The sequence below is a fragment of the Ambystoma mexicanum genome, chromosome 1q (genome assembly GCF_040938575.1).
Source record: "Ambystoma mexicanum isolate Mex_15411 chromosome 1q, UKY_AmexF1_1, whole genome shotgun sequence".
Classification (NCBI taxonomy): Eukaryota; Metazoa; Chordata; class Amphibia; order Caudata; family Ambystomatidae; genus Ambystoma; species Ambystoma mexicanum.
In genome coordinates this window covers 1,025,749,221-1,025,776,147 of record NC_090922.1, presented here as the reverse complement: position 1 = coordinate 1,025,776,147, position 26,927 = coordinate 1,025,749,221, and the positions used below count along the sequence as shown (strand labels likewise).

Below are 26,927 nucleotides of genomic sequence, written 5' to 3'. Positions count from 1 at the left end.
AACCCCAGATTTACATGTACCCAGGCCAATCGCGTGTGAAACTTCACGCGAACCCCAGGAATACACGCACCCCACTCACACAGGGCCTATCGCGTGTGAGACTTCCCGTGAACCCCAGATTTACACGTACCCAGGCCAATCGTGTGTGCAACTTCACGCGAACCCCAGGAATACATGCACCCCACTCGCACAGGGCCTATCGCGTGTGAAACTTCCCGCGAAGCCTAGATTTACACGCACCCCGCTCGCCCAAGGCCAATCGCGTGTGAAATTTCCCGCGCACCCCCGAAATACACGCACATGCTATTTTTGACACAGCGGGTGTCTGTGTTTGTCGCGTACCCCTTTGCACGTCATTTGTCCTAGAGAGCCACAGTATGGGACAATCATCAGAGCTGTATACACGTGCTTTTTGTTAGCGCACATTTTGGCGCACATTTATTTCATGCTCAGGAACGCTACCGCCTGCCTTCGTGTGGCGGACGTGTTTAGGCCTGTGCGTGTCTTCGCCCGTGCGCTGGTTTGGCCTATTCGATTCCATGAATACGTGTTGTAGGCGAGCGTGTGGGCGTTCCGCGCACTTGCCTCCTGTACTTCCCCATGACGCCCACATTTTCACGCGTTGTTCCACATTCCGCGTGTCACGCCCCGTGTTACGCCTACTTTTGTTATGTGCGCCGCGCTATGTGCGCTTTCGCTGTGGCTGTAGCGCACGCCGTTAGATGACCTGTGCGCCGGCATGCGCCATGCAGATTTTCAGCGCACATCCCAGATTTTACTCGCGCACGGACTTCCATGAATCGATATGCGTGGGTTTTGCTGCGATTTTCGCACTTGCACTGCAATTTTCGCACTTGCACTGCGATTCGCACGGTTTCGCAGGAATTTTCAGCGCACATTAATTCCATGAATCGGGCTGTAAATATCTCTGTGCTTTCCCCAGTACTTTCATATTAATTGGAGCATTTCCTGTATTCACTATACCAAAAACTCCTCATTTGTTTTAGGAATATTCCCTACATGATCCACAAGATCAAGCAGGCCATTTTTCACTTTAGCATAGTTCATTGATTGCAATTTCCACTATAAGTTTCAGCATATCTTATTTTCCATTATCATTCCTTTTGTTTAACGTGGTACTTCAACTTGCAACAGGTCATTACGACCAAAAGTGTTACTTTTTGATTCTAGTATCACATTTCCCCACCTTTAATGTGGCATTTCATCTTGCAACAGTTCTATTTCTTTCTGGTTGCACTCACAAACCCTCTGTCTCTCCCACTTCCCACCAATAGCACATGTGTCAGTTTCACCACGTCCAGGAACTGATGACCTCCTAGTTTTTCCCATTTAATAGATTCTTCCATCCTTCCTTCTCCCCCAGACTGCCAAATGTGGTGCAGGCATCCTGACATTCGTCTCCTTCCCTGGGCTTACTTACTTCTTGCTTTTCACTATTCATTTGTTTGCCTGAATGGTCACACGCAAACTCCACATGATAAGTCTCCACTTCGCCTCACTCTGTTTCCACTCCATACTTTACTCTCAGCTTCTCCCTGTTGACTTGGTATAGACACAGCATCTGTCATTTATTTTCGTTTTCTATTTTCTTGGTCCATCCTCCCTTCTCAGGGACACACCTGCACCACACACCGGGGTTGGTACTCGCAGCACTGCTTCCATCAGACTTTGTGTCCAATCTATGCTGTCTTTGATGCAAAGCTTCTCAAGTTGTCAGTATATAATCAGGACTTCCTCTCAGTCTGGTCTGGAGTTGGTTCAGTACTCCTCCCCACTTCACAACATCACTTCTTCAAATATCCGCCTCTCACGGCGCCATTGGGTAGTCTGTAGGAGATGAGCAATCACTTGATTGTCAAGGCTTTGTGGAGTTAGCATAGCAGTGGCTTGTTCAGATAGCACAGGAATGCCAGATATCTATACTTTTAGCATAGTTAGTCTATATTCCATTATCAAAGGTTATCACAATCAAGCAAGATACCCTTCGCGACACCATCAAGTGCAGTTAGCCGAGATTGCACTATGCCCATTTAGCACTGCAAGGCCAAATCCTGGGACCTTATGTTTGTGTTGTGCGTGTGTGTGTGTGTCTGTGTGTGTGTCTGTGTGTCTGTGTGTGTGTTTGGTGCAGTCTTTGTGCTGTGTGTGAGTTGAGTGAAATTCTGGAATGGTGTGTATGCAGTTCTGGGGGTTGATGTGTGTGTGTGGTCGGCGCAGTGCTATTGGTGGGCTGTATTTAGTACTTGAGTCAATGTGTTTATGCACGTAGTGCTTTGCTGGGGGTTGGTGTGTGTGCAATTGAGTTATTGTGTGGGATATTGTGTGTCTGCGTGCATTGCAATACTGGTAGTGCGTGTGCAGTGATGGGGCACTATGTTTGTTGACTGGGTCTCTGGGGAGTGTGTGCGTGGGGGCGCTGGATAGAGTTCTGTGCTGGTGCAGTATGTTTGTATATGCATTACACTGCTGGGGTGGTGCGTGTAGGTCTGTGGGCTGTGTGCAAGGCTGCTGTGCAGTACTATATGTGAACAGTGAACTAGAAGTGAGTTAAAGCACACCAGATTTCAATCTGTTGCGTTCTGCTATTCAATGATTCAGAGCTCAAACGGCTCTATTGGATTAACTTCGTTTTAAGGGTGCGGGGGAGAATAAACTGACTCTGGTATCAAACGTCAGGATAATATCTATGAACAAACCAGAATACCCATATTTCAGTGGGTGCTCCCGTCCCCTGCACACCTGTCAATACTGAAGGAAACCTATCAGTCAAAGATTAATGAGGTTATTTAAACAAATAGTCACGTTTTTAATAATTAGTTCCAATTGAAGATTATAGTCTTTGTGCTTAGAGTCAAAAATATATATTTACCAATTAACAAACAGAATTTCATAAACAATTGTTTTGTTTTGTATTCATAATATAAACAGTTGTGTGTATTAACTTAGGTTCATTTTCATTTACCTTTGGATTCCAATTCCAAATACATGCAGTCAAAAAGATAAACTAAATTACAAAATAAGAGGTCTACGCGATTCGAGAGGGGACTCTCTTCTTCAGGAGCAACAAATTATACATGATTTTCAATAATTATTGATACACTTTAGTACATCATTTGTAAATTCATCTGCTATTTGTAGTAACTGTTCCATATTCAAACGTGACGCTGTCACAACTCCCAATTGCTGATGCCAATGTAAAGTGATGGGTACTTATCCTTGGATTTTCTACTCGGATAAATGGTGCCAGATGAAAAACACCTTCTTCTGATGTTGAGATGGTGTGGTTCAACTTGAAATATAACACTTCGATGCAGTGACCATAATTTAGGAGTCTCATCTGTTCATCACGCAAGTAGTTAGCTTCTCAAAGTCCTTCAACGCCACTTCTTCTGATGACTCATCGGTATCTATTGTTGCACTGATGGTCCCGTGATATTATCACCCGGTTTTCACCCTGTTGGTATGCCGTGGATGTGGCTGTGGCTGTGAAAGAGTCCCTGCTTCTCGTTACTTCTCCTTCCCTTCAGGTGGTACTAGATCGTTGGCGGTTTCTTGCTTTCCATGCGTTGCGTGCATCTAGCTTCCCTGTCTCTGCCGTTGTGTTCTGTATGTGAACAGTGTCATGCTGGAGCTCTGTGTGTGTGTGTTTGTTTGTGTGGGTGTTCATGTGTGTGCTATTCAGTGCTGGGATGGTGTGCTTTTGTTATCTTGGTAGCTGTTAGACTGTGCAGTGCTGGGACAGTGTGGGTCATGACGCTCTAGGGGATTTGTGTGTGTGTGTGTGTGTGTGCATTAATTGGAACTGCCTGCACAATGCTATGAGTGGCTTGTGTAGTGCTGGGATGTCTATTGCAAAGAGCATACTTGAGCATATTATGTTCATTGTTGGCAAATGGTGAATTCCTAACAAAATGCCTAGATATTCACTGCACTAAATCCAAAAGTATTGTCTGTATCAGTCATTTTGTTCCTCCTCTGCATGCCACATGCACACAGTATTGATAATGATGTTTATAGCGTCTTAATCCAAAGCGCTTTACTGAGCACATATTTACATTCAACATTACCCAACCAAAATTGGTACTGATTTATCGACCATGGAAGGATGAAAGGCTGAGATCGACCTGCAGATCATGCTCAGATCGCAGCACCGAGCGCCCAACCCACAGAGCTATCTTGCTGGTATTGATCTGAAAATACTTATATACAGAAGTAGGTTTACATGATGTGCCTTTAATATATAGGGCATGCTGCCTCTGTTGTTTTTGCAGTTATGCATCTCAGCTCTGTTCCAGTACTTGCATGTCTTCCTGAGGTCTAGAAGCAAATAAAGATTATTGGGATTATTAATGGCACGTAAGGTGGGGGCATAGGTAGTGTTAGGAATGGAACAACAGGGGTATTCATTCAACCAATTAAAGTGTGCCTAACAGTTAGGTAAAGCCTGGCTGGATGAATGCGTAACAGGAAGGAAACATCAAACAAAACTATTGCCACACCCTTTAGATTAATCTGAAAGATCACACTTCATGATTATTTTGGTCACAGGTGGTTTTGCCACCTTTAAGCCACAATTAAGAGGGCCCGATTCTCAAGTGAGTGATAATTACCAAAAATGTTGTAAAAAGTGGTAACAATATTTCCGGTAATGAGCACCTATTCTGAAGGTGGCGCATTCATTCCGAAGTCGGACTGAATGCGCCACTTCGAGGGGATTGTGTCCTCTGACGTATTCCACATCTTTGACAGTGATTACCACAGCTGTGCTGCTTCGGAAAACTTTTTCCACGTAGGCGTCCTGCGTCGATGACGTCGATACTCTCCCTCGAGGACCTCCTCCGACGGTCGACGTCACCGGATGTTATATGTAGGACGCACGACGCCCGTAGCCACAGTTCCGTTTTTTCCACGAACGTGTTCGCTTCGGAATCTCGGCGCGCCTCGGTTCTCCTGTTGAATCGGTTCTTCGATCGTTGTTTGAGAATATGTCTTCGTCTTCTGCTACCCCGAAGTAGGGCTTCAAGAAGTGTCGGGACTGTGGTTCCAAGATGCCCCTTACGGACCCGCACAACGTCTGCCTCTGGTGCCTCGGAGAGAGCCACGCCACTGATGACGGTGATGAATAACAGTCTTTGACATCGAAGGCCTTGCGGGAGCGGAAGAAAAAGTTGTCGGTAGGTAGGGTTTCCAAACCCCGTAAGTCGAAATCCACAGGACTTTCGACCAACGATTCGAGGGGCGACTCTCTGCGTCGGCGTAAGTCCAGGGGGTCTCGTTCTAGGAGTGGGTCCCGCCATTCCTCTGCCTCTTCCAAGCATCCGCGGAAGCACCGTCACCGGTTGCCTTCTCCGTCCCCGTCAGAGGACTCCGCCAGACGGCGGGTGGCTTGTCCCACGAAACACTTGTCGCCGGCCGAATGGGATGAATTCCACAGGCAGCTGATGGCGATTTTCGAATCGCAGGGCACCGTTCCATACGTGCTTTCGAGAGAAGCCGGCAAGGAACGTGCTAGAGCCACCGCTCGCACGCCTTCGGGCTTGGGCAGTCAGCGCGATCATCGGGAACCGTCACGGTCCCGATCAGACAAGGATGATCACCACCATGCCCGCTCCAGGTCCCCAACGCCGTCGAGACCGTTGGAGCCTGTGAGGCCTTCGAAGAAGTCATCGACGCCATCACCACCATGTCTGTCGAGGGACTTGCTCGAGGCTCCGGCTCCGAGAAAGTCGTGGATGCCATTGGCGCCGAGGCCGTCGAAGGACACGCTCGTGGCTCTGGCCTCAAAGCCGTTGTCGAAGTCGTCGCCGCCTCAGTCGATGTCGACGACACTTCCATCGGTGCCCTCGACGCCTTTTGAGGAAAATTTGCTGGAGGTGCCCCAGAGAGCTGTGGAAGCTCCAAGAAAGGTGCTCAGCAAGTCTGTGCAGCCTATGTTTGACCCATACGCTGTTCCTCCTCCCAGGGTGGACTTGTTCCAACCCTTGGAGTACATTTCAGAGGTAGAGGAGGGGTCTGATGAAGAAGGGGTTGTGCCACCTGTTGTCTGGTCATAGCCAACTGGAAGACCTTCTTCAATCTTTACATGATGCCAGTGGTCTTGATACCTCCCCAGAGGTTGAGTTTGGCAGGCCTGAGACTGGTACACATGCAGACTCCTTGTACAGGCGCCTCATGTCGAGGGTGACGGAGTATCTGGGGTGGTCTGCTCCACCTGTGGATTTTCTGCAGGATGACCTGACAGATATATTGGACCAAGGTCCACCCACTGACCTGGTGTTGCCTTTTCATATGGCTTTACAAAGAAGGGTGGCGGTGGCTTGGACTGCTCCGGAGAGTCTCCCGGCAGTGAATAAGTCGTTGCCGAAAAAATACCGCCCAGCCAGTGGTGACCCCTGCTACTTGTCTACGCACCCTACTCCGGAGAGTTTGGTGGTGCAGGCGGCTACGGCCCCAGCAAAGCAGGCTGCGTACCCGATAATCCCTCCTGATATGGACGACAAGCGCTTTGATGGTTGGGCGAAGAAGGTATTTTCTTCTGTGGGTATTGCTTTAAAGGCAGCCAACTCCGTTTGTGCCCTTGCAAGATTCACGCACACTCTGTGGAATTGTGTCGTTGGCGGCTGAACATATTCCCAAAGGGGAGGGACGGGATGGTTTTCTTGCCCTCGTTCAGGATGGCAAGGATGCCATGTGTGAAACCGTTCAGTCGGGTCTGGATGTGGCAGACTGTGTCAGCTGGTCCATGGCGGCGAGTACCGTGATGCGCAGGTTTGGGTGGTTGCGTAAGTTGGGGTTTGCTCCTGATGTACAGTCCCGGCTTCTCAACATGCCCTTTGATGGTGTCCATCTTTTTGGCAGCAAGGTTGACGAGAGCCTTGAGAGGTTGCAGACCTCCAAAGCTGCAGCGAAGTCCTTGAGTGCTGCAGTACGTCAATGTCCGCCTTTTCGTCTTAGGGGACAGCAATGGAGGGGAGGTTCCTTTTGATACTACTCTTCCTTTGGTAGATCGAGGGGAGCTGCCAGTCAAAGGGACCACGATAGGAGTACCAGAGGTGGAAAGCAAGGTACTCGAGGTGCCAAAGCCGCTCGGGTAGTTGCCTCCTTGCCCTTACTTCAGATGTGTGGGTTCTGGAGATCATAGCCCAGAGCTACTGTCTTCCTTTCCGGCAGAGGCCTTACGACAATCCAACGGGGAAGCTCTCTTTGAAGCGTCCGGATCCGCTCCTTGCGCAGGAAATCCTATCCCTGCTAGAGAAAGGTGCCATATAACTGGTACCTTTAGTGGAGAGGAACAAATGGTATTCCCCATATTTTTTTATCTCAAAAAAAGACAGAGGATTGAGACCCATCGTGGACTTGTGTGGTTTGAACAAGCTCCTCAGGAAGGACAAGTTCAAGATGGTTACTCTTTCTCAAGTCCTCCAGGCCCTTCAACTTTAGAATTGGTTGGTGTCTCTCGACCTCAAGGATGCTTACTTTCATGTGCCGATTCATCCCAAGCACAAGAAGTACCTGAGGTTCACGGCTGGCGACTCGCATTTTCAGTTTCGGGTCCTGCCATTCGGATTGACCTCCGCACCGAGGGTCTTCACCAAGCTGATGGTAGTGGTGGCAGCGCATCTCAGGAAAGGGGGATTCACGTCTACCCCTACCTGGACGGTTGGTGATCAGGGTGCGCTCTCCCGAGCAAGTCCTGGATCATCTGTACATCACCTGCCACTCCCTTCACAAGATGGGCTTCTCCCTCAACATAAAGAAGTCTCATGTGACACCGACCCAGCGGCCCCAGTACATCGGGCCAGTGCTAGACACATCCCTTAGGCAGTGTTCGCCTCCAAAGGTGAGGACTCATAACATTCTGCAGATGGTGGACAAATTTCAACGTGCCCAGAGACTCCCAGCGTTCGAGTTCTTGAGATTACTCGGCCTCATGGCATCCTGCATTTTACTGGTGCCAGAGGCCAGGCTGCAGATGAGAGCTCTGCAGTGGGCGCTCAAGATGCAGTGGTCACAGTTCTCTGGCAGGATGTCGGATCCCGTTCAGATTCCGCCCTCAGTCGCCCAGGACCTTCTGTGGTGGGCCGTCGAAGGAAATCTGTTAAAAGCGGCTCCGTTTTGGCAACCGTGGCCGGAGGTGATGATCATGACGGACGCATCCCTCACGGTTTGGGGAGCTAATACCGACGAGCTGACAGCCAGTGGTCGTTGGTCTCCATCGGAGTCCAGACTCCCCATCAATCTGTTAGAGCTGCAGGCTGTCAGGCTAGCCCTGAAGGCTTTTCTGCCGTCTGTGTGGGGGAAGAATGTCTTGATATGACGGACAATACAGTGGCCATGCACTACCTCAACAAAAAGGGGGGCAGGGTCACTCCCACTGTGCAGGGAGGCGATGCAGCTCTGGTTTTGGGCCATCCAGCAGGAAATTTCGATCTCGGCAGTTCATCTGGCCGGAGACGAAAACGCGGCAGCGGACGCTCTGAGCAGGCAGAGCACGGTCTCTCACGAGTGGGAGCTGCCTCAGGAAGTTGTTTTGGAAATCTTCGCCCTTTGGGGAACCCCACAAGTGGATCTCTTCGCCACCAGTGGCAACCGGAAGTGCAAGACTTCTGTTCGCGGGAATTTCCTCCAAGAGGAGCCTTAGGGGACACGTTCGTAGTGGAGTGGTCCTTCCCACTGCTGTTCGTGTTCCCTCCAGTCTCTGTCATTCCGCAGGTGTTGCGGGGGTTGCGGAGGTTCGGTTCCCGGATGATCCTCATTACTCCGGCATGGGCCAGGAGAGCGTGGTACCAGGACCTTCTAGACATGTTCATCTGCCCTCCACGTCATCTTCCCTACCGAGACAATCAGCTCTCATGGGAGGGGGGGTTGAGTTCTCCATCCAGAGGTCAAGTCTCTCAGCCTTCATGCTTGGTATCTGAAAGGCTGAGATATAAGTATTGGGATCTCCCTGAAGACATGATGGTGGTGTTGCTTTCGGCCAGAAGGCCTGCACTGAAATCTCTGTACCGTTGCTGTTGGAGGAAGTTCTGCAACTGGTGCAGGGTACAGAATGTGGATCCTTTCCAATGTTCCATTCTTTTGGTTTTGTGTTTTTTGCTTTCTTTAGCCCACAAGGGCCTGCATGTGGGTACCATTAAGGGTTACCTGGCGGCGCTGTCCATATTTAAGCGCTCGTCTGAGGAATGTTCTTATTTTAAAATCCCTTTGATATCTCAGTGTCGAAAAGGGCTAACTCATGTGTTTCCACCGTCGCCTTTCCAGGTGCCGGGATGGGATTTGAATTTGGTTTTGAAGTTCCTAATTGGAGCTTTGTTTGAGCCCTTACATTCTTGTCCATTGAGACTGTTGTATTTTTAGTTGCGGTTACTTCCGCACGCAGAGTGAGTGAGTTGCAGGCACTTTCCGCCAAACCGCCCTTCACTGTGTTCCATAAGGACAGGGTTGTCCTTAGGGTACGGCCTCCCTTTCTTCCAAAGGTTGTCTCGGAATTCCATCTGAGCCAGAAGGTAAATCTTCCGGCATTCTATCCTCCTCCACTTCTTGGTAAGGAAGAGGAGGGGCTCCATAAATTGGACCCTAGGAGAGCTTTGAGTTTCTATATCTCACGGATGTCCCGGGTCAGAGTGGACGATCAGCTCTTTACTGGTTACGCTTGAAGGCGTTTAGGTCAGGCCGTTTCCAAGCAGACCTTGTGTAGATGGATCATTTTGACGATCTCCGAGTGTTATCGTTTGGCAGGAAAGGACCCTCCAGTAGGCTAACATGCTCATTCTACTAGGGCATGGGTGCACAACATACGGCCCGCGGGCCAGTTGTGGCATGCCATGCCTTTTTGTCCGGCCCGCGAGGCACAAAGACTTTCCTAATGGAGGGCAGTCCGCAAGCAGCATCGGCGTCCCTCCATTAGGAAAGTCTTTGTTGTCTTCCGGGCCGGACAAAACACTGGCCGTCATTGGCTCAGCACACACGCACCACGTCACTCCTATGAGCCACGTAGTGCGTGTGTGCTGCACCAATGGAGTGCCAGCACTACGGCTGGCGTGGCCAGTAAGGCTTGATGCCGGAAGGCATTTTAGCCTTGCTTGCCACGCCAGCCGTAGTATGATTCCACATACCTCGCCAGCGTTCCAGCTTGCCTGCCTTCCAGCACGTCTCTGGTAAGTGGTCTGTGTGTTTGTGTGTCGGGTCTGTTCTGCTGTATGTTTGTTATGTGTATGTTGAGATGGGGGATGGGGGGTGTGTCGGATGTGTATGAATGTTTGTTTTTGAGTGTTTGTGTATGTTGAGATGGGGGTGTGGGGGGCGTGTCGGATGTGTATGAATGTTTGTTTTTGAGTGTTTGCGTTGTGTATGTTGAGATGGGGGTGGGGGGTGTCGAATGAGTATGAATGTTTGTTTTTGAGTGTTTGTGTTGTGTATGTTGAGATGGGGGGTGGGGGGTGCGTGTCGGATGTGTATGAATGTTTGTTTTTGAGTGTTTGTGTTGTGTATGTTGAGATGGGGGTAGGGGGCTTGTCGGATGTGTATGAATGTTTGTTTTTGAGTGTTGTGTATGTTGAGATGAGGGTTGGGGGGCGTGTCGGATGTGTATAAATGTTTGTTTTTGAGTGTTTGTGTTGTGTATGTTGAGATGGGGGGTGGGGGGGTGTGTCGGATGTGTATGAATGTTTGTTTTTGATTGTTAGTGTTGTGTATGTTGAGATGGGGGGTGGGGGGCGTGTCGGATGTGTATGAATGTTTGTTTTTGAGTGTGTTGCGTATGTTGAGATGGGGGGATAGGGGGGCATGTCGGATGTGTATGAATGTTTGTTTTTGAATGTTTGTGTTGTGTATGTTGAGATTGGGGGTGGGGGGGCGTGTCGGATGTGTATGAATGTTTATTTTTGAGTGTTTGTGTTGTGTATGTTGAGGTGGGGGGGTAGGGTGGCGTGTCGGATGTGTATGAATGTTTGTTTTTGAGTGTGTTGTGTATGTTGAGATGAGGGGTGGGGGGCGTGTCGGATGTGTATGAATTTTTGTTTTGGAGTGTTTGTGTTGTGTATGTTGAGATGGGGGGTGGGGGAGCGTGTCGGATGTGTAAGAATGTTTGTTTTTGAGTGTTTGTGTTGCGTATGTTGAGATGGGGGGGTAGGGGGGCGTGTTGGATGTGTATGAATGTTTGTTTTTGAGTGTTTGTGTTGCGTATGTTGAGATGGGGGTAGGGGGGCGTGTCGGATGTGTATGAATGTTTGTTTTTGAGTGTGTTGTGTATGTTGAGATGGGGGTGGGGGGGCGTGTCGGATGTGTATGAATGTTTGTTTTTCAGTGTTTGTGTTGTGTATGTTGAGATGGGGGTGTCGGATGTGCATGAATGTTTGTTTTTGACTGTGTTGTGTATGTTGAGATGGGGGGGGTGGGGGGGTGTCGGATGTGCATGAATGTTTGTTTTTGAGTGTTTGTGTTGTGTATGCTGAGATGCATGCATGGGTGCATGCTTCAGAGTTTGAGTGCTGAGTTGGGGGGTTTGGGTCTGTATGGGTGCATGTTTGAGAGTGTGTGTGCTGAGTTGGGGGGGTTCGGGTCTGTATGGGTGCATGTTTGAGAGTGTGTGTGCTGAGTTGGGGGGTGGGGGGTTTGGTTCTGTATAGGTGCATACTTGAGAGTGTGTGTGCTGAGTTGGGGGGTTCGGGTCTGTATGGGTGCATGGTGTATGCTTGAGAGTGTGCTGAGTTGGGGGTGGGGGGTTCGGGTCTGTATGGGTGCATGTTTGAGAGTGTGTGTGCTGAGTTGGGGGGTTCAGGTCTGTATGGGTGCATGGTGTATGCGTGAGAGTGTGTGTGGTGAGTTGGGGGGTGGGGGGTTTGGGTCTGTATGGGTGCATGTTTGAGAGTGTGCTGATTTGGGGGGTTCAGGTCTGTATGGGTGCATGCTTGAGTGTGTTTGGGGCATAGTGTTTGGTTGGGGGTGAGGGGGCCATGGGGCATAGTGTTTGGTTGGGGTTGAGGGACAGGGGGCATAGTGTTTGGTTGGGGGTGGGAGCCATGGGGCATAGTGTTTGGTTGGGGGTGAGGGGCCATGGGGCATAGTGTTTGGTTGGGGGTGAGGGACAGGCAGCATAGTTTTTGCTTGTGGGGTGAGGGATAGGGAGCATAGTGTTTGGTTGGGGGTGCGAGCCATGGGGCATAGTGTTTGGTTGGGGGTAAGGGAGCCATGGGGCATAGTGTTCGGTTGGGGGTGAGGGGGCCATGGGGCATAGTGTTTGGTTGGGGGGTGAGGGACAGGGGACATAGTGTTTGCTTGAGGCGTGGGGGCCATGGGGCATAGTGTTTGGTTGGGAGTGGGAGCCATGGGGCATAGTGTTTGGTTGGGGGCGAGGGGGCCATATGGCATAGTGTTTGGTTGGGGGTGAGGGACAGGGGGCATAGTGTTTGCTTGGGGGGTGAGGGACAGGGGGCATAGTGTTTGCTTGGGGGTGAGGGGGCCATGGAGCATAGTGTTTGGTTGGGGGTGGGAGCCATGGGGCATAGTGTTTGGTTGGTGGTGAGGGACAGGGGGCATAGTGTTTGCTTGAGGCGTGGGGGCCATGGGGCATAGTGTTTGGTTGGGGGTGGGAACCATGGGGCATAGTGTTTGGTTGGGGGTGAGGGGGCCATAGGGCATAGTGTTTGGTTGGGGGTGAGGCACAGGGGGCATAGTGTTTGCTTGGGGGGTGAGGGACAGGGGGCATAGTGTTTGGTTGGGGGTGGGAGCCATGGTGCATAGTGTTTGGTTGGGGGTGAGGGGGCCATGGGGCATAGTGTTTGGTAGGGGGTGAGGGGGCCATGGGGCATAGTGTTTGGTTGGGGGTGGGAGCCATGGGGCATAGTGTTTGGTTGGGGGTGAGGGGGCCATGGGGCATAGTGTTTGGTTGGGGGTGAGGGGGCCATGGGGCATAGTGTTTGGTTTGGGGTGGGAGCCATGGGGCATAGTGTTGCACTCCAAGAGGGAACTCAATAATAAAGCTAAAACAGGCACAGTTAGGAGATGTACATCCTTTGCTTTTTTGAGGAAACCTGACTCAAGGAAGGCCATACTCCTCTTGGGTAACCCAAACAGCAAACTATAGCAGTCCAAAATAACGGAATGCCCAACCAAGGGTCAATAAAATATATATAATTTAATTAAACAGACGATATACAATAACTAAATCGAAATAAATGATAACAATGGAAAATGAGTAGTACAAAATGTAAGTTTGAAATGCAATAAAAATCGTTACCCCTCAAAAACATATTCTTTTTCCATGTGTTTAATACACATTGGGGGTTGAAAAAGCCTCCTGAAATGTCCCGCCTACCGCCCCGCCCACTTTTACTTTTCGGCCCACTATAGCCCTCATGTAATGTACTTTCGGCCCTCTGTCAAAATCAGTTATGCACCCCTGTACTAGGGGTATGGCTGCCTCCAATGCGCTAGAGAGGGGGGTTCTGATTCGCAATATTTGCAAAGCAGCCACATGGGCCCCTGTCCATACTTTTGTGAAACATTATTCCCTGGACTCTATCCATGGGCAAGATTTGGCCTTTTGTAAAGCAGTCCTCTATTCTGCAATTTGAATGGGCATTCTAACAAAAATATTTTCCCACCTCCTTACGTTGGTACTGCTTTGGGAGTCTGTCAAAGATGTGGAATACATCAGAGGACACAATCCCCTCGAAGATCAAGTTACTTTCTTACCGGGTAACGTGCTTTCGATGGGATGTTCCTCCAGAATTTCTTATGTGATTGCAGCTTCCGTTTCCGCAAGGCTTTCTGTAGTAATACTGACAGGAGATTGGTGCCGCACGTTCTGGGGAAAAAAACTACAACTGAGGCTGTCAGCGTTGTGCGTCCTACATATAACATCCGGTGACGTCGACCATCCAAGGAGGTCCTCGAGGGAGCATATCGACGTCATCAACGCAGGACGCCTACGCTGAAAAAGTTTTCCGAAGCAGCACAGCTGTGGTAATCACTGTCAAAGATGTGGAATACGTTGGAGGAACATCCCATTGAAAGAACGTTACCAGGTAAGAAAGTAACTATTGTTCTTTCGGAATATGGGTACCAGTTGCTAGGAAGTGCTGAAAACCGACCTAGCAACCGGCACTTTCGTTATCTGTCCCTTTGCATGGGTATTCTTGTGGCACTCCAATTTCGTAAGCACGTGACATTGGCGCTCAAGTACAGTACCAAATTGGTGTCCTACAGGTGGAGTGCCACAAGAAGCAGTTGTTTGGTTGTGCAGATGGTGACAGGTGGGTCCTTGATGCACTACATTTCTTTATCTTTGCTAGGGGAGACACTTTATCATAAATTGTGTTTATGTGAAGTTACTTATTTAGCGCCTAACACAGATGCTATTTCAAAGTGTCATTGGAGAAGAAGGAAAGGGATCTTGTAAGAAAGGGAAGGAGTTAGGAGAGGAAAGGCTGTAGCACCCAGCTATGTTAAGTAGGTTAGGTTGCCTCTGAAGCATGTTATAGTCCCTGAAGCATAAAGCAAAGGCGGAACAGTACGAAGTTTATTATGAGAACTGGGAGGAGAGAATGGTTGGATAGGAAGTTGGGGAGAAACAAGTACACGGGACTGCCTTCATTACAGGGTTACATCTCATTCAAGCATTTTCATTAATTTTGATGAAAAGTCCCTACAAGGGGTTGTGTATATTATATTGCTAACAAGATGTCAGCGGTGAGCGGGAGACCTATCATGAACTATTGAATCCATAAAAGAATGTACTCATCTAATCAAAGCATTATATTGGACTGCTGTTGTTAATACAGGAACCCAATCATACATAAACATAGGCAACGGCTGCAGCATGCACCATAGAAGTACAATATTTTTTATCTTGTATTTTTGAATACTAAAATAATGAATGCTACCTTATCAGAGTTTTGAGTAATGTTAAATATGTAATAACTAGCTAACAATTCAAGACTTGCTACACACTTGTGCTAGTACAAACAATACATATGAAGACCAACAATGCATATAAATCGGAGGCACATACTGGGAAACTAAAGTAAGGAAGAAACATTATCACCAGAAAATGTTAATAACATTAAAGTTTACCTTTATCTATACAAATGCATTGTGTGTTTGAGGCCTGCTTATTGCCCCATGTATGTGCACCATGAGCTGAGAGTAAACCCTAAGGAAAGTACCTTACGAACATACAAGGTTAACATCTAGATAAATAGCACCTTTTGCATTTTAATATTAACTGTCAGTGAACAAAACCACCTGGCCTAGATATGTCAGTTACAAAAACAAGTGACCCAGATATGTGATGTCATCAGTGACATTTGTGATGTCATCGTTGATGTCCTGGGTGTTAGTGTTAGCAGTGCACAGTGGTTGCGCGAGTTATGGTTGCTTAGCTTACCATAACTGGCGAATTTCTGCGGCTTTTCGGTTTTACTTTTAACCATAACGTCCTTTTAACAACGTTTTTCACTGATTCATTATTATAGGCAATTGATGCTGGTTTGTAACTTCGACAACCCACTGAGAATGTAAATAAGAAGGATAATGTGTCTCACAAATTGATCCTCTGCTGTATGCTTTTCTGTGTTTGCACAGTTGTCTATTGTTCAGCATTACTTTGAGCGAGAAGTCAAGCACCTGGAATTTTGGGAGCAGCGCAAGACCTTTCGAATTCTGGAAAAAAAAGAAAAAGAACTTAAAGAACTGAAGGAAAAAACTGTAAGTTATATACATACTGCATCATAAATGCGAGGAAATATTTAGTGTAGAATTGTAGCCATGCTGTTTCAGCTTCTCTGTGCACCTGTGATTGATTATTGAATAACACACGTACACTATGAGTGTAACTAATCTGCAGATCATCAAATAAACCTGAATTTCATGAAGGGAATCGGGCAGAAGCAGTAACAGCTGGATTTCGTAATTAAACATAAAATCATTAACAGTTGAAATGTGGAAAGAAATATATATGAGCAGACCCAACAGCCAAGAGAATTAATCACACCTAATAATGTTCACGTCTTTTTGCAGCAGTGATTTATTCTCCCTGCTTCCAACCTCGTTGGGAATAGTCTGCACCATACACCAGCCTGGAAATCAAAGTTTCACCAAATTGCTACTTTTTAAGAATTAATACAAGGTCCCTCTGTGCACTGTGACCCACCATGATCCAGTTCCACCAATTCATATGCGCCTCTTCAACCGCCATCCTTAATTTGAGTTTTTATGCCTGTGTGAGACGGGGCTGGGCGGAATGCTTCTGGACTATTGCATTCCCTTTGTTCATGAAAACATGCTTTGGTACATTTGTTTTATTTAAATTTCGAATTGGATATCGAAACGATCATGTAAATTAACCACTTTGGCCCACTTTTAACACATGTCTTAGAAGAAAATGATCTAGACATGTTTCAGCAGTGGCTGGCACTTCTCTTTGTATGACCAGCGCTAAGCCTCTTTCACCTGTCTTGGAAATATCAATCTTGTAATTCTGTAGTTTCTGTGCTAATCGAATGTGGATGTTGTTAGGGATGTGTCTCCACTCATTGTTAAGGGAAGGGTACTAGAGATGATCGTACATTTCATGGTGGATTATAAACCGTTGGCTGTAAAGCAAGGGGATTACTAATGAGTATATCACTTAAACCTGAATTTCCTTTTAGTGATGCTCACCCTACATATTCATGACCCAGACCATCCAAATATGAGAACCCCATCCCTGGCACCAACTGACTTACTGAAACCTGATCAGATTAGAACAATACCACAGAGGCATTTTATTTGATGTTACTGCTGGTAGAGCCAAAGTGGGAGAAGCTGCATTAGGCTCTGCTTCTGGAGTGCACTCTGGGACTTCTGCTGTTGCATTGTGGTAACATGGTGTGAAGTTCTCTCTGTCATGATTATAATTGTAACTGGGCCATTAGGGAATTTGAAGTAAGGAATTGCGTGTTAGCATCTGTATCACAAAGTGTGATGGGACGCATAATAGTAATGAATGGGCTTCGATGGAAAAGGTGTACACTTGAAGGTTTGCAACAACGTTGTTTTCTAGTTTGACTCTAATAACTTGTACTCTTGTCTGAATGCAGCAGGGCAGGTGTCTGGGAAAAATGTTTGTTCTTTTGAGGGGCATGTTGGTGCGAGAATTTTTTTTTTACTCTCGTTAATTCTACTCAGCTGCTGCCCACCAGATAGAGGCTCCATAGCATCATGCCCTGACCTGAAGAGATATGATATGATATGGCATTTGTACACACCTATACACAAGTGTTTCAAGGAGCGACGAGGCAAGGAAGGAGGAACAGAGGGAGGACAGAGACAACGATCTTACTAGGCCAAGTGACATTGGGATCGTGCAAGTGCAGGTGAGAGGGAGGGGAAAAGTGCCAGGGGAAAAGGGAGGGGGCAGTGCTGTACATGGGGATCAAAATAATAACAAGAAGTGTGGCCAGCAGGTGGCAGGTGCAAGGGTAAGTGCAGACAGCAGGTGTCCAAAAGTGCAGGTAGGGGGACTGCAGGGTTAGAGATACAGACCTAAGTGCAAGGGTTGCCAGGAGGCAGTGCGGTGTGCAACTGGGCGGGCAGGGACTTGGGCCCGAAATCAGAGGGTAGCCAGGTGACCAGTGCAGTATCAGACAGGAAATCAGCAGGGGAGAGGAAGAGAGAAGGCAGAAGCAAAGAGGAAGGTCTTGAGGTGCTACCACAACCGGAGATGGTTCTCCTCAAATTTCAGAGAGGCAGGGAGGCTGTTCCAGAGGGAGGCCCCAGCCAAAGAAAGAGATCTACCACCAACTTGTTGCTTGGAAAAGCGACTGACCCTAAGGGGGAGTTGGAGGTGGAGGAGCGACGAGCTCGAATAGGAAGGTATTTACGAAGAGAGAGTTGTAGGTATTGAGGCCCCAGGCCCCAGAAGGCCTTGTGGGACAGTGCAGCGGGTCTTGAACTTAATCCTTGCAGCCGCTAGGAGACAATACACAGATTTCAGTGCTGGAGAGATACGATCCCTGGGCTTGAGACCAAGGACAAGTCTTGCAGTCCTGTTCTGGATGAGTTGCAGAGGGCGGAGAGTAGAAGCAGGCAGATTTAGAAAGAGGCTGTTGCTGTAGTCCAACCTAGAGAGAGTCAGAGCTCTAGAGACAGTGAGCTTCTGGGGTAAGGAGAGGAAAGAAAGAATACCTCTGAGGAGGTACAGTTGGTAGTTTGACTTCTTAAGTGTGGAGTCTAAGATGGCCCTCAGGTTCTTAGCCTCACAGCGCCCACAGGAAGTGGGCCAAGGGAGGCCGACAAGAGAGTGACAAGAATGAATTGGACATTTGGAGGTGCTCTTGGGAATACTTTGTATACTGCCTCCAGGTAGCTTTTCACATAGTTGGTGGACATTACTGGACCCCAGAGCCCTCTCAGTAAGACAAGAGAGTCAGATCATGTGACTTTTTCACAAACTACACATAGTGAACCTATGTGCAACTTATACCCTTGTCAATATGTTGGTTACAGATAAAGAAAGTGATAAGATGGTGTCAGTGAGAGTGTTCACTCTGAAATGTAGCAAGCAGCACCTTGTGATCTTGGACAGATAGTATATTCAGAGTTCCTTTATTTATGAGGAAAAGGAAATAATCAGCACTTGAAGATTGATGGATTAATTCCAGTGCAGACTTTTGATCCCAAGCAAACCCTGTAGACTGGTTGCTTTTATGTTCCATGATGTGGAAAGGAAAGTACTGGGATATAGAGACACTCATTACAGTCTATCTTTGTGATCTACAGTAAATCTCTGCTCTGTGATAATTACCAAGCAGTATATTGTGCAGGTCTTGTTTTTGAAGAGAAAGGAAAGACATAGGGCCTCATTCCGAGTAGGGCGGTAAGGGATACCGGGCACCGGTAAGGAGACCGGTGCCGGTAATCCCTTACCACCATACTACGAGGTCCCTTAGTGGGTCCCTTCCTTAACGCCTGGTCTGACCAGGTGTGAAGGACGGGACCCGTTAAGGGACTTCAGAGCTAATAACGGTACCGCAAATTGCGGTACCGTTATTAGCTACTTCCCCATTCCCATTGAGCCCTATGTGGGCTCAAATGGGAATGGAGAATGTTTTTTTCAATGGGGACTTACCGGTCCCGCAAAGGTCGGACTACACCGGTAAGTCCCCATTGAACGAAACCGGTGCCGGTACCGTTATTGGAGGCAGTCATGGTGCAAATAGCGCCATGACTACCTCCAATCTCGGAATGAGGCCCATAGTATCAAAACATGGACGTGAGGGGATTCATTGCAGTTCAGCCTTGTGAATTTTGGTGAACAGTATATTCTGAGTGCTTGAGTGCCAACCACGGGCAGGAAAGCAATTGGCACTGCAATCAATGCTGGGGTTGAAGGGTTCATTACAGTCTTGTGATCTTGTACATATATGTAGCAACCAAGGGTAGGAATAGAAGTGATTGTCACTTGGTAAAACAGTTGATGTAAACTCTGATTTTGATATTTATTTCAAAAAGGTATAATTTCTCTTAGTCACATAGATTTTTTGTATTGGGTGTACCTCCACCAATTTACTGCCAACATCGATTACCATTACTGCCACTTGTTGCAGTGGACTTAACCATGGGATTACGAGTGGTGGTATGGTGGTGTTAGCCCTCATTTTTGGAGATGTGTGCTGGATTTGCAGGAAGTAGAATCCTGAGCAGCAAATCCAATGCTTTTGGCGGTAAGGTTGATGACTTGCTGTATGCTTTTTGCTGGAGGTAAATCATCCACCTTATCGCCAAAAGTCTTAGAAAAACTGTGTGATAATGTGACGGTAAAGTGTCAGTAACAGGATTGCTGCCCCTTTACCACTGCTTTTGCTGCACTGCTGTACTAGTAATGAGGCCCATTGTCTCTTAAGCTTGGTCTCTTGAATCTCCAGCACTGCGCAAATAAGTGATTCAGAGTGCCATGAACATATATGGAACATTGAAATGTAATAGAAGGTAAATCCGCAGGACTAGTAATGACAGTAGTTTCTCATCCAACTGTGGCCCAAAAATATAAGCAGACGCAACATGGAGCATTATTCAAACATCAAGCCCATTTATCAATAAAACAGACCATTAACAGTTCATCGATTTACTATACAATCAAACAAATTAGTGAAACAAACCATTGTTGTTGCTTTTAACCATACAAGTGTACCCATGCCAATTTCCTCCATTTAAAGAGGTTTCTAAAGGGGAGCGCTGTTGCGCACATCGGAAAATGGCTGCCTGATTTCGGAGCTCCGGCCCTTAAAAATCCTGAAATAAGATTACCCTTCACGGCCGTCTCCGGCTGGCACAGAAACAAGCTTGTCTGTAGCGCAGACCCTGCTCTACAAAAGGTGCAAGTTTGGAGCAGATTCGGAGTGCCGGCACCGTGGGATATCGTGTTGAAGCTTCGGCGGGGTGACGTGCAGTCATGAGCCGGCTGCGGGTACCGGAGTGCTCGCACAGATACACCGCTGCGAAGGCCGTGGGAGGGGCTTGGAGCCTGCGGTTTCGCGCTACATATACACGCGGCTCTTTGGGACCGCTAAACACTTGTCTGCCTCAACTTTGGTGATCCTCCAGCCCAGGTCCTGCTGTGCTGTGTGGCCTCACGACCGACGGACCGCCCTCCCCAGGCGAACCTGGCAGAGGCAGGAGCGGAGGTTGCCGGATCGCAGCCGGGCCCACGAGGGGTCGTGAGGGGGATGTGAGGCCTCGCGTGTTGCGTAGATAGAGCACAGAACTTGGCCCGCACTCGGGCGAGCCACAGCACACACCCTCATGGGGCGGATAGAGCCCCCACACCGTTTAATCTCCGGGGCCACCGAAAACTGTGAGTAGACAGAGGCCACGGGTTGCAGCATGAAGGGGGTGTAAAAGACTTCATAATCCCCTCGAGTACCCCCGGGTCAACACTCTATACCGGACCATTGCCCAACTGGCGCTGGGCAGTCCTGTGTTACAGGGTCCCACCCGCGGCCAACAACAACAAGTCTGGCACTGAGTGCTTCAAGCATCTATACTTAAATACACAGCAACAGATTAGCACCTGGGCTGCGCTGCGGCCCCCTGAACTGATAGCGCTACTACCTGCTGCAAGTAGACCCAGCTGTGACCACCGTCGGGTTGGCAGGGGCTGCCATAACCCAAACTCCCGGATCCTTAATAAGTGGCCTTTTAATACCGCTCTACACTATTGGGACCAGCCAGGTGGATGCGCATACAAACTAACTACCCATAGCCAGTCAAGCTGCAGGAGTCACGAACTGCAACCTCTGCCATAGCAATACCAGGGTAACAACTACATTTCGCTGAAACAGCCCGCACAGAAGCCCTCGGACCCCGTGGGCAAGCGACCACAACAGTGGGGGAATCCGTCTTGGGAAAGGCCACGCTCCCTTGACACAAAGGCATAAGCGAAACTTCTTGTTAGCAGGAGCTAGATGGCTACGTGAGAGGTCACAGTCCACCCGTCCACCCCGATAAACTGGACTATATCACTGCAAGTGATGTACAGAGTTAGGCCCGACCATGCAGCCTAATTACGAGCCATATCAACCCTTCACAAGGGTGCGTACCAAAATCCCATCCACCGAATTCGGAATATAACAGGGTTCCTGGACGACCAGAGGTGGAGCCGTCGGGACACTAAGATAGACATACTAGTGACCCCTCACAGAGGCTCAAGTAACGGCTCTGAATAAATCCACAACGAATACCAAATGCTTTGCCTCTAGCCTGGCTGCAATACACCACACGGTGACCGGGTGACCGGAATCATCCACAAAACTCTACAGGCTGAACACCACCCAGTCCTGGCGAACAACCTTGTTTGGCCACCACTAACTCGTCCACTTTTATCCAAAAGAATAATAAAAATAGGAAAAGCAGCAAGACAATAATAAAAACACAGGTGGAGAGTAGCACTGCATAAGCCAACTCATCATCAGGTGACAAGATGACGAAAGGATCAGGCGCAAGGAAGAAGGGTCGCATGGATTCCTACACCAACAGCCAAACACCAGGTCCCTCAGCTACATTCCACCCACAATCCGAAACTGGTGGTGGCGAGAAAGAGGATCGGCCGACGACGATAGTACAAAATAGCTTTATGGCTGTCAACATCAAACTTGACAATATTGTGGGCACCATAGGATCCCTAAAGGCAAGGGTGGAGAAGGAAAGTTCATGAATAACAGAGGCGGAAGGCAGAATCGGCTCCAGCGAGGACACCATTGCTGACCACAGCAGAGACATCGCTCAACTAAAGAATAACCTCTCTAAGATGCAAAATAAATGCGAGGATCTTGAATCGAGATCCAGAAGGAACAACATAAGGATTGTAGGTGTTTCCGAGATGTTTGGTAAAGGCACGATGGAACCCCAGGTGGAATCGCTCCTTAAATCACTTTTTGGTGCCGAAGCCTTCTCAGACCTCTTTCTGGTCGAGAGGGCTCATCGCACGCTCGCTCCTTTGCCCAAACTTGGGGCACCTCCCCATACAATAATTGCCCGCCTGCTCAATTATAGAGACAGAGACACGATCCTTAAAATGGCGAGAGAACACGGCACATTGCACTTTGAAGAGAACCGTATTCATATATACCCGGATTTCTCGGCAGGTGTTCAAGCAAGTCGAAGGTCGTACGATCCGGTTAAGAGGATGTTCAGAGAACGCCAAGTCAAATATGCGATAATATTCCCGGCGAAGATGAGAATACAACACTGAGGCAGGGCCCATTTCTTTGAAACTCCAGCAGCGGCCTTGGCATACGTTGAGGCCTCCATACCCCTGCCGCCCAGTAGGGGGAGACCAGATCAAAACGGCAGACTGATCCCTGAAGAAGAAAGACAAGATCCAGCAGACTGAGCAAATCACACACCAATATCCTTTTGGTTAACAGTAATATCTCCTGTGGCCCCGCGGACCCAACGCATTATTGTGGGAATAGGGCTGTGAGCCTGGGGCAGGTGACCATGTGGCAGCAACATGGCTACACCAGGAGAACTCCAAATGGTTGTTGGGGTTCTAGTTATGGGAAAAGGGATACATCATCGGGTTGGGGTTGATGGTGCGGGGGGGATTGGGACGCACAGTTTGATTATGTTTGATTATGTTAGGTATATGTTTAAAAGCAGAGAGTTCTGTTGCATCGGAAACAGGGGGGTTAGCGGACCCTTCTCATTTCCTAAGACTCAGACATATGGTTGAAAAGGACTATGGCACAGGCTGACAAGGGTATAACAGTCAAACTCCTCTCATGGAACGTCCGGGGTCTAAACAACCCAATTAAGGCCCGGAAAACAGCAGCATATATCACCAGACATAACCCACAGATCATACTTCTCTAGAAAACGCATGCACTGGGCCGGGTCTGCTCTGGTTTTCTCCCAAAATGGGGCCCTCTTATACACTACACCCAATACTCGACTCAAGCCAGAAGGCTCCTCGCATTAATTCATCCGAAACTGGGATTCCGGCTCCGGAATACCAGACTAGGTGCCCAGGGCAGGTCTGGGGTGAGGTGGCGGATAGACAGGTTGTAATTGTTAGTACATATGGTCCCAACATCGATGACCCAGAGTTTTACAGCACCATACACAACATGTTAACTATAACGGACGACTCGGCGGTTATATGGGGTGGGGACTTTAACACAATACTCGTCATAGACCTTGATCGGTCATCTGCTCCCTCTCGATCCCCGACCAAAGCTGCTTTGACTATATGTCAGATAATGCTGCAAATGTCCATGGTGGATATATGGCGAGTACTACACCCCCAAGAGAAGCGGTTTACTTATTATTCTTTGGTACACGACTCAGAATCACGGATTGACTACTGGCTCCTTCGCTCGTCCCTCTCAGACACAGTGTCTAACTGTGAAATGTATCCACGCACACTTTCGGATCACGCCCCAATATCTATCACCCTGACTTTCCAAAACACCAAACCACATGCTAGATGGTGGAGGATGCCCCCTGACATGTTAAGAGACCCACACATATGCGAAACGCTGCACATTGAAATAGAAGAATTCTTCCAGCTGAATGAGGGGTCAGTGAGTAGACATGCAACACTGTGAGAAGCGTTTAAAGTATGGGTGCGGGCGCCATTTTGGCAAAGTCCACTGGACTATTCAAATCAGTTAGAAGAGAACTGGAAGCAGCAGAAGCAAAGCTCGAGTTACTTGAGTTCGAATACACCACCACACATAGTACAGAATCTCTAGCAGACATACATGCCACACTGGGCGAATTCAACAAGCGCGCTGACCGAGAGGTCCAGTACATGGCCACCCCTGCCCGGGCACGCAGATGCGGGTAAAGTAACAGAGCTGGGAAATTCCTGGCCCATATGCTTAAAGCCGAGAGCCAACATGATCCCATCACCTGTATACAGACACCCATGGGTAACCTAGTTAACCGAGATCAAGACATTAACGATACATTCGCTGAATTTCATAGAACATTATATTCCAACCATGACACTAAATCAAAGGAGGAGATAACGGACTACCTACACGCACTGGACCTCCCAGCACTCACTCCAGAAACACGGATGTTGTTAGATACCCCCATCACCCTAGAGGAAATTGTAGAGGCAATGAAAGTTCTATCCTCAGGTAAAGCCTCAGGAACGGATGGCCTGGAATTTTGGGATATTTGGGATAAATTGGCCCTGGTACTGCTGAAAGTTTGGGAGGAGGCGATGGAGCGGGGAATACTACCCGACACCATGCGGGAGGCAGTGCTAACAATTCTCCTTAAGCCCCGTCGGCCCGCTCAAGACATGGGCTCATATAGACCCCTTTCACTTATTAACACAGATGCCAAAATCTTTGCAAAGCTACTTGCGACCAGACTACTGCCTTACATGCCCATCTTGATACACCCCGACCAGGCCGGCTTCATACCAACGAGGTCCACGGCCCTGAACCTGAGGCGCCTCTTCGGAGTAATGGCACAGATAAACCCAAAGGCTAATGCGGCCATAGCGGTGCTAGATGCCGAGAAGGCCTTCGATTCGGTCTCATTGACCTACCTTTTCTCGGTTCTTGAGAGATTTGGATTTGGCCAGTACTTCGTGTTGTGCTTCCAGTTAGTTTACACAAATCCTGGTTTAAAGGTACTAATGAATCACACCATGTCTCCCTCCTGCCATTGAACAGAGGCACCAGGCAAGGTTGCCTCTTTTCCCCTATCCTTTTTGCACTCACAGTTGAACCTATGGCTGAATACGTCCGGCAAAATCACGCACATAGAGGTCTCAGAATGACTGGAACCGCACAGATAATTTCCCTATATGCGGACGATAATCTATTATACATCCGAAACCCGGAAGAAAATTTAGGCCCCGTTATGGCAGATATCGAAAGGTTCTCAGAATTATCGGGATACAAAATAAACGTTGCCAAATCTGAACTATTCCCACCACACTCTAATATAAGTGACATCTCTAACAAGGATTCAAGTGGTAACCCGACCGCGTCCGATATCTGGGAATCATGATCTCCAGGGACAAAAACACACTATATGCTGATAACTACGGGGAGATACTGCAGGCTTTTACCTTCAAGCTACAATTCTGGACCAAACTCCCCATCTCACTGTATGGACAAGTAGCAATCCTAAAGATGGTGGTGCTCCCCAAGCTGTTATATAATTTCTGTAACATCCCGATTTGGCCAAGGATGCCTGTGAATTCGACCCCGTTAGTATTACCACGAGAGCATGGTTCAAGATATATAAAAGAATCGGCCTAATGACCCCGTACGACTCAGAAGCTCCACTGTGGAACTTCCCCGGCATAACACCTACATTCGACAAAGCTATTCAGAAAGCATGGGATCAAAATAACCAATTTAAGATGCGGGATATGTTTCCGAATGGCAAGTATTGTGCACTAAGCAATTTCATTGAAACAGTGGGTGGGGGACACCTAAAGCTATTCCAATTCCACAGAATGAAAGCAGCTTTCATTGCCAAATGGGCCACATTCCCGATGGAACCGCCAGTACACAAATGTATTAGAGCAATGACAGAAGTGGGAGGGCACACGAAGGGAGTTACCGCACTGTATAACCTTGTCCAGACACACTCCAAATCTTTTAACAATATCAAAGAGGCCTGGGAGCGAGATTTGGGGGTAGAGTTGGGCGAAACTAGTTGGACCAGATGAACTCGGGTCTGAGATTGATCCAATTTAAGGTACTCAACCAACTGCACTACACCCCCATGCCAGATTGGCGAGGTTTGTCGTTGGCCACACAGGCAAATGCCCCAAATGTGACGCCCCCCAGGCAGACTCTTACCATATGTACTGGGCTTGCCCAGAAGTGGCAAAATTCTGGGGGGAGGTAGCGGAAATCCTTGAAGATATTACCTTGATCCCGGCCACTCCCTCCCCATTGAAGTACCTGTTCGGGGACATTGGCAAGGTGGCTGAAACCACCAGACGCCTGTTCAACATTGCCTGTGTTATTGCAAAAAGAAACATCTTGAAATGCTGGAAATCTGCTGGGGCCCAAAAACGGAACAATTCTTAAAAGGCCTTTCTATGATAAATGAAAGTGAGGAACAAGTTATTATAACTGTGCCGCCGGTGTGCCGGCCTAAGGACATATGGTCACTGTTCCGAAGTTACCTGTTCAATTTATTTCCTGAAGAAGATGATAATACCCCGTCGCCATCCTGATCGTTTGTAAATGTAACAAACTATACTGGTATACTCATCATTACTGTTTGACACTGTGAATTGCCAACCACTTGTAGCGCTGTTCCGATGTAACGTTCTCTGAAAAATGTTTTAAAAAAGAGGTTTCTAACAAACCCTTCCTTAAATGTATTTAAGAACACTTAAAATACAATTCATCAAATCAATATTCCCCTCTTACTTTTTC

At 48.1% G+C, this 26,927-nt stretch overlaps 1 protein-coding gene across 1 annotated transcript in view; it reads left to right on the top strand.

The window, feature by feature from the left end:
* DNAI3 (dynein axonemal intermediate chain 3) overlaps positions 1-26,927 on the top strand; it is a 2,012,519-nt gene that overhangs the window by 1,892,846 nt on the left and 92,746 nt on the right. The window contains exon 22 of the mRNA XM_069641699.1: positions 15,607-15,729. Within this exon, the coding sequence (XP_069497800.1) occupies positions 15,607-15,729 (123 nt within the window). The remainder of the gene's footprint in view (positions 1-15,606; positions 15,730-26,927) is intronic.